Source organism: Pempheris klunzingeri, chromosome 16 (assembly GCF_042242105.1).
Source record: "Pempheris klunzingeri isolate RE-2024b chromosome 16, fPemKlu1.hap1, whole genome shotgun sequence".
In the NCBI taxonomy this organism is placed as follows: Eukaryota; Metazoa; Chordata; class Actinopteri; order Acropomatiformes; family Pempheridae; genus Pempheris; species Pempheris klunzingeri.
The window spans coordinates 23922696-23935370 of NC_092027.1; the positions used below are offsets into that span (position 1 = coordinate 23922696).

Here is a 12675-nt window from a genome sequence, read left to right on the forward strand (position 1 = left end):
GAGAGAGAGAGAGGGAGAGACAGAGAGACAGAGAGAGAGAGAGAGAGAGAGAGAGAGAGAGAGTGTGTGGTGTGAGGTGTTGATCATCAATTTAACACGGAACATCAGTGAACATCTCAATAAAAGCTGCTGTGGTCACAGGTGAAAGACACAACTGACTAATGAGAGGCCATGTTTAACTTACTGTGTGTGTGTGTGTGTGTGTGTGTGTGTGTGTGTGTGTGTGTGTGTGTGTGTGTGTGTGTGTGTGTGTGTGTGTGTGTGTGTGTGTGCTTAAGCTCCATGTGCCGGCTGAGTTTATGTAAGTTGTTATTAATGGATCATATTGTACTTAATGGACATGCTCTGTTCGTCTGTGAAAGAGTACATTACACGGTTATTCTCATCAAACGCATTTCTTGGAAAATGTGATTTCAAATCAGGGCAAAGCTCAAAAATCTGTTGGATCTCAAGAAAGACGTAAAACACACAATGATGCTGTTTAACAAGAATCAGGAGGGAATATCAGCGTTTTATGTTCTCGTGAATCCTCACTCCATTTGTCAAACAATAGCGCTAATCTACGTCCCAAAGTCAAGGGTTCAGTCCTGTTATATTTAAGTATGAACATACTAAAAGGCAAAAAACAAGAGAATCATTTGGAAGAGGTAAAGGCACATTATCCAGGATTACACTCTAATCAAAGATGGATGTGTTTTGTGCCAAAACTCTTAAACAAGAACAAAAACATTTTATTTTTTATTTAGTTCTCTGTCAGTGATCTCCCTTCTTCAGCTGATTTTTAATGAATACTCTCTCCCATTCTAGCTATATAGAAATAATAGGCATGACTTTTTAAGCGGAGTGATTTCCACCTAATCGGTATCTTATTGTTAATTTGAGGCACTATAGAGGATCATTTACAAGTGGTATGAGCAGGAAGAATAGGAGCTTTCACTATGAGGGTAAGCTACTGCTCCTCCTGCTCTAATCGTTCCCTCTGTTTCTGTGTATCCTCAGCAGGGAAGGAAAGGCTCCTTCTGCTCTCTAACCTGGTTCCCCACTTCCTCTCGCATCATCGTCACCAATAATCCCTGGCTGCGATTGGTCCTCACCATGACGACCACCGCTCTCATACTGGTGATGGCTGTCTTCAATATGGTGAGAAGCTGATTACACGTCAAGATGTTGTGGATGTGGTTTTTGATTCTCTGATCTGTCTGATGGTGACACCAAAAGTAACACCTGTAGTGACGTCTGTAGTGACGTGTTTCATAAAAGCCTTCATAATGGATGAAGGCTTTTCAGTTCTGGCTGCTCGTCTTCTCTGTTTTGTTTGCTAGTTCTTCGTGGAGGATCCTGGCGGATCCACAGTGGACGTCCTGACCCCGACTCCACCTGAAATCCTGATTACTGCTCCACCTGTGAATCAAACTAATGACAGCATGTTGGAGCACCTGGAAGAAAGCACAGTAGAAAAGAAGTTTTATCTGCCCGTAAGTACAGTAGGGAAAGGTCAACAACATGAGCTGGATAGATGATAAATATGTCATCTTACTGAACACCAGTATTAAAAAGACATCTTAAATGAGTCAAAACATGTGTTAAAAACTGCACAGTTTGAAATTTGTGCTCATTCTTTTCAGCTCATAGTGTAACAATCAAGGAAATGTTCCATTTTGATTTCAGACATATTAGAATATATTTTGCTCACATGTTGGTGTGAATTCACAATGGTTCACTTACTGTAAAAGAAAAATAATTCAAAGAGACATAACAATTTGTTTCACAGTTTCACAATGAGACTTTTGTATTGCTATTTCAAAACTGATGGCATAGTTTTACACCAAGCAGTGAGAAAAGAAGTCTGACCACTGCAGCCGTCAGTGGTACCTGGTCACTCAGCGTTGGGGAAGTCTTAATGCTCAAAGCTTCCATTCATTGTCCTGTTTATCCTCTCTCACCATGGTAAAGGATTGTTCATGCAGTGTAAGCTTACAGAATTATCATTTGTATCATTGCTTGGTATTACATAAACCAAATGTGTTTGTTGTATAAGAATATTGACCTAGTCTCATGTCAGAATGCTAACTCCAGCTCTGTTCTTGTTTTCTAACTCAACAGCGTGTGGGCTGACTCGCCACTGTTAGAGCAGCACATTCACTGAACCCTTGTTACACAGAGTAAATAAAGCTACAGTTCCATCTTTTTTGCAGCTTGACACGTGCATTGTGTGTGACACAAATATCATGAGGATTGTACCTCTTAGAGTTTTCTGTTGTGGGGGCAACACGGTGCTTCACTTCCGCACAAGTGTCTCCTACTCTCCTTCTCCTTCTGCCTCCAGTACTTCATCTACTGCTGTATACTGGGCCTGGTGTCATGCTCGGTGTTCCTGAGGATCAACTACGAGCTGAAGATGGTGGTGATGCTGGTTGCCGTGGTGATCTACAACATCATCATCCTCCAGACGCATGCCTCCCTGCTGGATGGATTTAGCAAAGCGCTGTACCCCACCGATACACTGGATAGGTAGCTGCAAACTTTACACACACACACACACACACACACACACACACACACTCTCTCTCTCTCTCTCTCTCTCTCTCTCTAAGCAATAATGACACAATTATTAGGCCCACTTAAGGTCAGTGTTCTCTGTTGACCCTGCAGCCAGCGTGCATCAGTTGAGCATTGCCCATTACAACTACTAATGAGACTGAACCCTGGTCTTGAGGGAAAGACTGTTGCTGCGGTAACAATATCCCACATGACTGTCATGACTGTAACCCCTGGAGAGGAGGATGACGAGCGGCAGATTGAGATACAGCAGTTTGAGATGATGTGTTCATTTCTCACATTTGTGACATTTGTCTGACTGCTGAAAAAAAAGCAGAAATGTAGGAAATGCCCACCAAGACTGGCTAATAAATACAATTCAGTACTTGATAAGCACTTTACATAGACCAGAGCGGTACATTTGGGCACCTCGCAAAACGTCTTGGCTGCAGTCAGTTTTGGAGGATCGAAAACCAAAGATCCTAAAGATGTCAGTGCGATCTGACTTGTGTTTGGGTTACAATTTTGACAAGTCTGTATGCATCCTTTGGTGACCTATACTACTCAATACTCAACATCCTGTCTGTGTCGGTGCTGTCATGTTTACACACAGTTCTCCATGGTAATGATGCCCGGCCTTTAGAAATAGTCAGCAATTCACCACACATTATTACCATGAAATACAGCAATTGATGCAGATTAGATCTTGTCTAAGTTGATTTCCATAGTGTTTTAAAATTAATTGAAAAGGATAGCCGTCAGGGAGGCTGGACAACTACAACTACAGTTGACAGTAATGTAATGAGCACTTTAGCAATAGTGAAATGGTACATGTAAAAATCAGTATGTTCATTTGTTATTTATTCACTCTTATTTTTATAAAGATAGTTTTACAGTAGTTCCTTTTTATTTCATGATTAGGGTGACCATATTTTCAAACCCCCAAACCCAAACCCTTTAGTGTACTACACGTCCTGCACACCATAGGTGTCAAGATAGAGGACAAGTATTTCAGCATTTAACTGCCCAGCGCACCTTTTAACAACATGAGCGCCACAAAAGACACAGTAAGCCTCCTGCAGCTCCTTAGAAAAGACTGTTAGCATGCTGACAGGTAAGAAAGAGCTACAAGCATCATAGTTTGGCTTCCCTGTGACTCATAGACTAGCAACAGCTTTGACAACGACACATTGATGGACAAACATACAGGGTACAGTGTTTATTTGAAATGCATTGTTGTGCATGGTTTGTATACAGGTTTAGGTAATAATGAGTGGGACAGAACATGATAAACATCTATGTAAACACTGAAAACAAGTTAATTGATTATTTTCTTCAACTGTTGTGAAACCGGGACAATTTGGGAGTGAATGTTGAAAAACGGGCCATTTTAGTGTTTTCCAGAGATCTATCAGGACTGCAGACACCCACCGTGATAATTCATTCATAATGTGTTTTCTTTATTTCATGTGACCTTTAATGATGACACAATTTATTTCATTATGTCACTTTTCACGACAACTGCTGCCAAAGTCATCCAGATAGCACCTGTTAGCTAGAGCAACAACAATGGCAAAGTCATTCTGAATCAACATGCTGTAAATAAGCACAGCACACATGGACAGACGCTAACATTTCTTTTTGTTTAATTGTTGTTTAGCTTGACCATGCTGCCCATGCTACCTGCATCGCCAGCTAACTGGGTAGGCAGGGTTATGAGCTCGGGTTCATTAGTCTGCATCAAAGTGAAGAGACGGTGTTAACGGGAGCAGCTACTGTGGTTCATTTAGAGTTACCTCTCCCACATTTTGACTCTAATGATGTTCCACAATAAAAGACATACACCTCTGTGAAGTACAAAAAGACAAGGAGTCTTTCTCCGTGGTCACCCAAGTAAAGAGGAGCTAGCTAACAGCGAGAATTATGTTCACACCAAAAGCGAAACAAATTTTCGCTTGGCATGACTCAAGTCTGACCGTGGGTTTCCTCGTGTACTCGTGTGAGTAACACAAATGTCAATTTGTATTCGTGCATAACACAAATTTAGTGTAAGTCACTCTGGCACATCTTCACCCCTGTGTGCATCTTCACACTGACTTTGTATGGAATTGCACATTCCATTGAAAAAAGGTATTTTTCATAGTACGAGTTTTAGTAATTTCTTCATTTATTCAGGTATTTATCTCATTTATATATATTTTTTAAATGATTACTGTTTTTTTTTTCTTTTTTCTCTGTGTCCAGACCAGGAGTACTGAAGGATCTAAAGACGATGGGCTCTGTGTCTCTTTTCATCTTCTTCATCACCCTACTGGTGCTAGCCAGGCAGGTCAGTAGTCTTCTTAAACTGGCCACCACAATCTAGACAGCACAGTGTTACAGTGACATAAAATAGTTATATACTAGCCTGTATTTTCAATATAAATGCACCAGGTCATTCACTGTAGCTACACAGCATCTATTACTGTAAGAGACCTTTAGAAGAGACCAGAATGACTCTTGGAAGCCAGCGGTCCTGCGTTCAAGGATTTAGCTCAATATGCTTACAGATCAAAGCACATGTTCAGATGGACTCTTTTGTAGCGCTGCAGCAGCCAGCCTGGCCCACTGCCTCCATCCTCCATCCTCCATCCTCACTCCGTACCAGAGCGAAACTCAGCTGACACAGATTTGGTGTTCATGCTTTATCTTTTTCGGGGTACCATCCATCAGCTCTGACCTCAAAGCAGATGTTCTGGACAGAGAGACTCCCCCCAAGAGGATCTGTGCCCAAAACTAGAGCTCCGCTGAGGGTTACAGTTGGTCCAAACAGCTCCATGTGTTGTTCTCATTCTGGGTCACCGTCACCAGAAGGGAGGGGAGCACTTGTTTTGGAAACGCAACTTCGGTGCTAAACTCTTTCTTACTGTTGTATGTTACTCCGGGCTGCGCTCTTCTTCTCAAGGTCTTTCAGGGATAATTGGGTTCATCCGTCCGGATGCTTTTTGGGTATAAATTAGCGCTGTAAAATGCTTCATCAGTTATCATCAAAATAATTCTGGAAACAGTTCAAAAGGTGTTAAAAGTGACGTCAGCTGAAGCCCTTGGCGCAGAGGTACATAAATTGGTGGCAGATATGGGGGCACAAGGCCTAGGAGCATCCATTTCACATGCTTTTAGTCAGCTACTAACAAATTTGCCTTGCAAAATTTTGATCGTTAAATCCTAATGAGCCCATTTCTAGCCATTTAGTCAGAGGGAGGAGAAAGCAGGTTAGGAGAACGAAGGCATCTGTAATTCATCCCTCAAGAGCAGATGGAGCAAAGCTCATTTACAGGCTTGTTAGCCGGTTTCTCAACAGCATCTGGAATGAGCTTTGTTTCTTCTGGCCTACTTTCTAGACTCTTGGAGGTACTGGGGCTCATCTCAGCAAGTGCTCAGACTGTTCATACACATATGTATAGCATACACAAAAGGCTCAGACTAGCCGTCCTTAGAGGGCTGGAAGCTCGTCTATTTCAGCCTCAGGCTATCGACACTACAGCAGATCTCAGCGCAGAGCAGTTTGAGCCCACACTGTTGGAGCCTTCTAAATTGGTGCCATGCTTTAATCTCAAGAGAAAAGGTATTCAGTGCACTCATACATCATGGAGACTGCTACCCATACATGAACTATAGCTCACAGGAGACTGAAAACACTCCCGCACACTGTAGGGCCAGCCAGCAGGTAGCCTGGAGGTTTCACATATATACAAGCATAATGATGGTGAGTTCAGGGGACCCAGTCTGATGCACTGACACACAATATTTTGACCCCTATAGGAAACTCCCTCAAGCATAAACATTAAAAAAAGAAGCGATGGCTATCTTTTATGCAAAACAGTCCTGCATGCTTACTGTTTCCTCGAGCAACAAGAGCGCAGCTTCTCGTATTGTTTCATTGTCGTCCTATTGGGACATTAATTTTCTATGAATACCAAGCGAGGCCTTTAGATTCAGTTGGTTATGTTTCCCCAGAAATCCTGTGCAGTTTGATTTTAGTGCCAATGACTAGATTTGAACTGAAGCCTATCTCTAAAAAAGGCTCGCACATCATGGACAAATATCTTTGGCTGGCAGATTGTAGAGGAGGCTGACCCAGATTCATTTGTGTCTTCTCTGATCAACGTCCAATCAGAGTTCAGAGTTAAATCAGAGTTAAAAAATGATCACTTTTCAGTTCAATTTCTTGATCTTGGTTGTAGGTTTGTTCTGTGGCCTGTAGCTTTGGAGCACAGTGCTGGGTGTGAATGACGCAGGTGTCTCTTTACTCTGTGTCCTCCTGTAACAGAATGAATATTACTGTAGGTTGGACTTCCTGTGGAGGGACAAGTTTAAGAGGGAGTGTGAGGAGATCGAAACCATGGAGAACCTCAACCGGGTTCTGCTGGAGAACGTTTTACCTGCCCATGTCGCAGAACACTTCCTGGGACGCAACTGGAAAAATGAGGTGAATTCCCACAAAAGATGACAGACATGCTATATTTATGTCGACCTGCTGTACGTACCTTTCATGCTTCATTTATATCTATCAGTGAAAGGATTAAAGGAATTTTTGTCATTGTGGAAAATGAATAAACATGTTAATGACTGTACGGTAAATATGCAGCTGGAGCCAGAAGCTGGTTGGCTTTGCTGAGCACACAGACTGAAACAGGGGCAAACAGCCAGGAGCACTGTTGTCGTCACCCTGAGGTTGCCGAGCAACCTGCAGAAACTCCAGAGAGTCACAGATAACCCCCAGAAACACAGCAAATTGTTGTTTCCTCTTTAGTTTTTGTATTGATTAAACAAACAAGGTTTTAAATGGTAATTAGTGAGCTTAAGAGGTGCTGGTACAGAGCTAAGCTAAAAGCCTGCTGGTAGCCTTATATTTATCTTAGAGCGGTGCTGAGCCTCCCCCCTTATAGGTGCATTTCTCAGACTGTCAAACTATGCTTTTAAATATACAGGATGTAAGTAAATCTACACATTCTGTCCACATAGTCGTTGTTTTCTAGACATCGCTTGCAGGTGCACGCTGTCCCTGCATACATGCTGTGGTTTATTTAGCCTACTTGTCTAACATACTTTCTATTCCTGTATTTCTCCTTAATTCATTGTAGTGCTGTGAGTTTTTGGTCGCACTTGATGCCCTCACTTACTTTATTCTTACACCCGTCTTCCTCTCTGTCTTTCCTGTGATGAATGCTGTTACTACGTTACCCCTGTGCCCCCGCCGAGATGATTCAAGTTTTATTTTATTTATTTAAAGGGTCATTGTTCAGGGTATTCAGTTCATAGATCTTTGTGCGTTCGAGACTTACTGAGAGGACACACCGTTCGTCTCAAACTTTCCTTCACCGGATCTCGATCAATACAACACATGCAGCTGTTATCTTCTTCTTGCTCGTTATCAGGACCTTTATCATCAGTCATACGAGTCGGTGTGTGTGATGTTCGCCTCCATCCCAGACTTCAAAGAGTTTTACACTGAGTCTGATGTCAATAAGGAAGGACTGGAGTGCCTCCGTCTTCTCAACGAGATCATAGCAGACTTTGATGAGGTAAAGCCCTCTCACGCTGACAACCTTGGCTGTTTGACAAGTTTTGAGAAGCAGCCACACAGACAAATGTATTTGGCAGAGAGCTGGTGTTATTTCCCACACGTGTGTATGTTAACGTTCTGTACTGTTTTCCTCATGTGTCCTCAGCTGCTGTCCAAACCTAAGTTCAGCGGAGTGGAGAAGATAAAGACCATCGGTAGCACCTACATGGCTGCGACTGGGCTCAATGTGACACCAGGACCAGAGTGCGCACAGGCAGGCTTTTACACACACTCATTTTCACACACGTGCACACACAGACATGTTGTGTGGGAGTGGACATGCTACACGGTGTGTAATGTTCCCTCCACATTGGATATGAAAGGACACGCTGACTATGAGGTTAATATGGTGGCTGACTAGGACAAACGCTACAGCATCCATGGAGTAAAGAGGTGACATAAAACAAACACGCTCTCCTGTCTGGTCGCTCTCTCTTTAGTTTAAAATCCAGCTGTTTGACACAGTGCTCCCCCTAGAGGCATGGAGGCTTTCGGTTGTGCTGCTTGGATATGCTGCTTTTTTCTGTTGCATTTGTTTTGGGGGTTTGTGTGTTTTTTACCTTCAGTATTTGCTGCCTGTCTGCTGTTGTGTGTTTCTTCTGGCTTTCTGCATCACCTTTCTGTTCTGCTGTGTTTGTTTCGGGTTTTTGTGTGATTTTGAATTTTCATCGTCTCTGAAGCTGCAGCACATTTTCCCTACTGGAAACGTTTTGGCCCCAAAGCTCCTACTGTCCAACTTTCGTCAGAGCTAGTACCTGACAAGAGAGGACCAGGCAAACAACAAGAGCACACGGTCACCTGATTTCACAGAGGCAGAGCAGAACGGTTTTGGCAGGCTGAGCTCAGTTTCAATCAACTTGTCGTTTCTCATTTTAAGTTACAAAACAGAATGAAACTTCCAGCTTCTCGTGGGTTGCTCCTAAAAATGTGCTACACATAACATTCAAGCGTTGGTGACTCATTACTACACTCATTTGAATTCCTCAGTGTTGTCACTACAAGGAAATCATCACTCAGAAATCCGGCAGCACATGTTTTTAAAAAGAAATCCCTCAAATTGGTTGGAAATCTGTGTAACTGACCGTTCGACCAATAGTTGTAGTTGCTACACCTGTCCAGCTGTCCATTCGAGCACGACATGCCATTGCTAATATTGTTTACTTTGACTACAAAGGCAGATATACATATAAAGCTGAACTCATAGTCATTTTTGTAGAAATGTGTGTTTGATTTCACACAGAAGCAGGCTTCTTGCTGTGGACATCCAAAAGCAGCACGGGGTCAGGTTTCTGCTTATCTTCTATATTTTAAAACAGTTTGCTTCTCCTTTGTAAGAGGAAACGTTTTTATGAGTTCGGAAAACATAACGCTCTCTCAGGTAACAAGTCTGGCTTGGGTTGCTCGATTTTTTTTGAACTTGTCCAAGTCAGACAAGGTCTTATATAACATTAGCTGATGTAGCAGCATCGGGGTTTTACTGATATAACCCACAAAGTATGTATCGACGTGGAAGTAGCACTTGATCACTATTGTAGGTAGTAAGCCAGTTAGGTGGACATAAAGATCCAGCTTGCAATAAACACACTGTTAATCTAGTCTTTTTAAATCTTGTGTTTTTGGTTTTGGACAGGTGATAAAAAAAGAAAGAAAGGAAGATGTTATTTGCACCCAGGTGTGTGTAGGAAAGTGTATATTTTGTGTTGAATGTTCCCGACCTTTTATATTCATATTTGACTTATTATTTCAACCAAAACCATGATCTTTTCCTGAACCTTGAAACTTAAACCTCTCTTTCTCAATTAAAGAGTTTAGTCTGGACCTGCTCTTTATGGAAAGCATCTTGAGATAACATTTGTTATGAATTGGCGCTATATTTAGAAAGACTGACTGATTGATAGTTTTGTTGTCTAAACCTAACCAACCTGTCTTTTGGCAGCTGGTCCAGCATCTCAACCATTCAGCCATCACATCTGTTTCTGTTTGTGGAATTTATTGTTACCAGACCAGGTGTAAATAGCTGAATAACTCTGCGTGGCTCTTTTTAGTGCTCAGTGCACACGGCCTCAACACGCTTGACAGCTTTGTCAAGGCCTAGTGCGGTTTCAAAGCCATGATGACACAATCACTGTTCAGCGGAGGGACTGAACAACGGTCAGCTGCTGTACACAACGAAATTATATTGATTTACAACACAAAACAGAAAGAAAGTGATATTCATTTCAGTGCATTCAAAGCTAGCAATTATAAGTCCACTGTATGAAACTGAGACTGCAGATCATGGTGATCGTGGTTTCACAGTCATCCCATGTTATTGCTGTTCCCATGTTGAGGTCCAATCACGGTTCAGATAGCACCGTTAAACTTGTTCTTCCCCCCTCTGCACTTCCCCCAGGAACATGACAGGCAGTACATGCACATTGGCACCATGGTGGAGTTTGCCTTTGCTCTTGTGGGGAAGCTGGATGTCATCAACAAACACTCATTCAACGACTTCAGACTCAGAATTGGTGAGAACATTTCCTCACAGCAGAAATACGAGCACGAGCAAGTGACCTTTTCCCCCCTTCTTGTTTAAGAGCAAAAGTTGAGCTGATGACATGAGATTATTCTAAAGAATCAGAAATGTCTTTTGTGATTTTGGTATTTCTTGCCAGGGATAAACCACGGGCCAGTGATTGCAGGAGTTATCGGGGCCCAGAAACCTCAGTATGACATCTGGGGAAACAGCGTGAACGTGGCCAGCAGGATGGAGACCACAGGGGTACTGGGGAAAATACAGGTGGGATGTCTTCCAGAGTGCAGGTGCATGTCCCCCAGCGTGCTGGTGAACCTCTCATTCTAGTCAAGTTTCTTCCTTTCCATACAGGTAACGGAGGAGACAAGTCATATCTTAGTAACACTAGGGTACATGTGTTCGTGTCGTGGCATCATCAACGTGAAGGGCAAAGGGGAGCTGAAGACCTACTTTGTTCACACAGAAATGACCCGATCTCTGTCACAAGGGACCGTGATGCCTTGAGCACGCCGCACTAAACAATCGATTTAAGACCTGAGATCACAATCACACACACAAAGTGGCCGTAGAAGTGGTTTGTCATGCTCTGTAACCAAAACCCATTACCAGAAGCCAGCAGCACAATGATTAAACAATTGTGGACAGCTGGTTTTGTCCTTAGCAACACAATGTAGAGCAGGGCCAAGGCACACCGTCACAGTCCCCCGACGCTGCACTTTGGATGGTTCTCACATCTCAAGTGTAACAAGGACATTGCTCTGAGGAGTCTCTTCACTGTCTAAAGGAGTGCCTGACTAAAGTGAGGTTCGCTAAATTAGTGCAGCTCTCAAGGACCACAGTCACCCGTCTGTACAATAGTAGTGGTGTGGAGCTAATTACCCATGCCAGTGTTGCAGTGCTTCAGAGCCTTATACGTGAGCAAACAGAGCTGCCTGCCGAGCCGTGCTTTTTTTTTTTTATATCTGCCTGGTTGGAACTGTGAGCCGGTTTGTTCCATTTTAGTCCAAATGGATGCTACAGTAGTTCATTGTCATATAGAAGAGAAGATGATGCCAGCAAATCGCCAGTGTGATGGGTAGTTTTCCAAAACCTGTGAATTGTATTTATAGCTTTAGAGCTGCACTTGTGTCCCACTGAAGAGGAGGTGGACTCAGGATTCAAGAGGAAAGTAGACGTTTCTTTTTTATAATCCATCTGGATCCAAACCTACGGCAACGTGTGTAAATGTTCACTGCCATCCTTTTGTTATTCATTAAACATTTGTATATAAATGGACGTCCTCTGTCTGTGTGTGTGTTTGCTCCAGTGCTTCAAACACAAGTGCACCATGAAAGACTCGTCACAGAGTAAACAGTCACAGGATGTGCTCACAGCGGAGTCAGAGGCTCGTAAGATCATTAGTTGAAATGATGAGAGACAATACAGGATTTCATTTGGCAGATTTATTGTGGTCATCAAACATGCCAGAATGCATTAGTAATACTGGTCTCTGTCTCTACAGTGGCTCCAGTAGCAGTGCACACACTCTCCTTCATAGTGTGTGATCCTTTTTAAAGCAACGGTTAGCGCCAGGCTAGCTTCTCCCCCTGTTTTCCAGTCTTTGCGCTAAGCTAAGCAATTGGACTGCTGGCTGCAGCTTCATTTTTAAAGGGTGTGGAGATAAGAGAGTGGTACTGAGCTCCTTATCTCTCCACCAGAAAACAAACAGGTGGATTATTCAAAATGTCATACCATTCCTGTAAATGTAACATGGTGATATGTTAGCATCTGTGTAACCACTATACCCTCTGGTTTACAAATACTACTTGTCGTGGTTAACATTTTGTGTTTTTTTGAATGAATACTTAAGGCTTTATCAGAGTATACCAGAGATATGTTTTCTTCTAGAAGATTTATAAAATAGGAGCGTTAGAGGTGACGTGTACAGCAAATACATGGAGAACTAATAAAGAGCGTCCAGGTGAAATGCACCATGATGCAACACGCAGAAATCTGCTGACTGAGGTGTGAAACCTTC

General features: G+C 42.7%; 1 protein-coding gene across 1 annotated transcript in view; it reads left to right on the forward strand.

The window, feature by feature from the left end:
- The window catches only part of adcy2b (adenylate cyclase 2b (brain)), a 43720-nt gene extending 31842 nt beyond the window's left edge, over window positions 1–11878 (forward strand). Inside the window, exons 16-25 of the mRNA XM_070846213.1 lie at window positions 1000–1140; window positions 1323–1475; window positions 2327–2511; window positions 4783–4867; window positions 6848–7006; window positions 7956–8102; window positions 8250–8357; window positions 10536–10650; window positions 10798–10922; window positions 11010–11878. Coding sequence (XP_070702314.1) covers window positions 1000–1140; window positions 1323–1475; window positions 2327–2511; window positions 4783–4867; window positions 6848–7006; window positions 7956–8102; window positions 8250–8357; window positions 10536–10650; window positions 10798–10922; window positions 11010–11162 — 1371 coding nt within the window. The 3' untranslated portion in view covers window positions 11163–11878. The remainder of the gene's footprint in view (window positions 1–999; window positions 1141–1322; window positions 1476–2326; window positions 2512–4782; window positions 4868–6847; window positions 7007–7955; window positions 8103–8249; window positions 8358–10535; window positions 10651–10797; window positions 10923–11009) is intronic.
- Window positions 11879–12675: the final 797 nt, after the last annotated feature.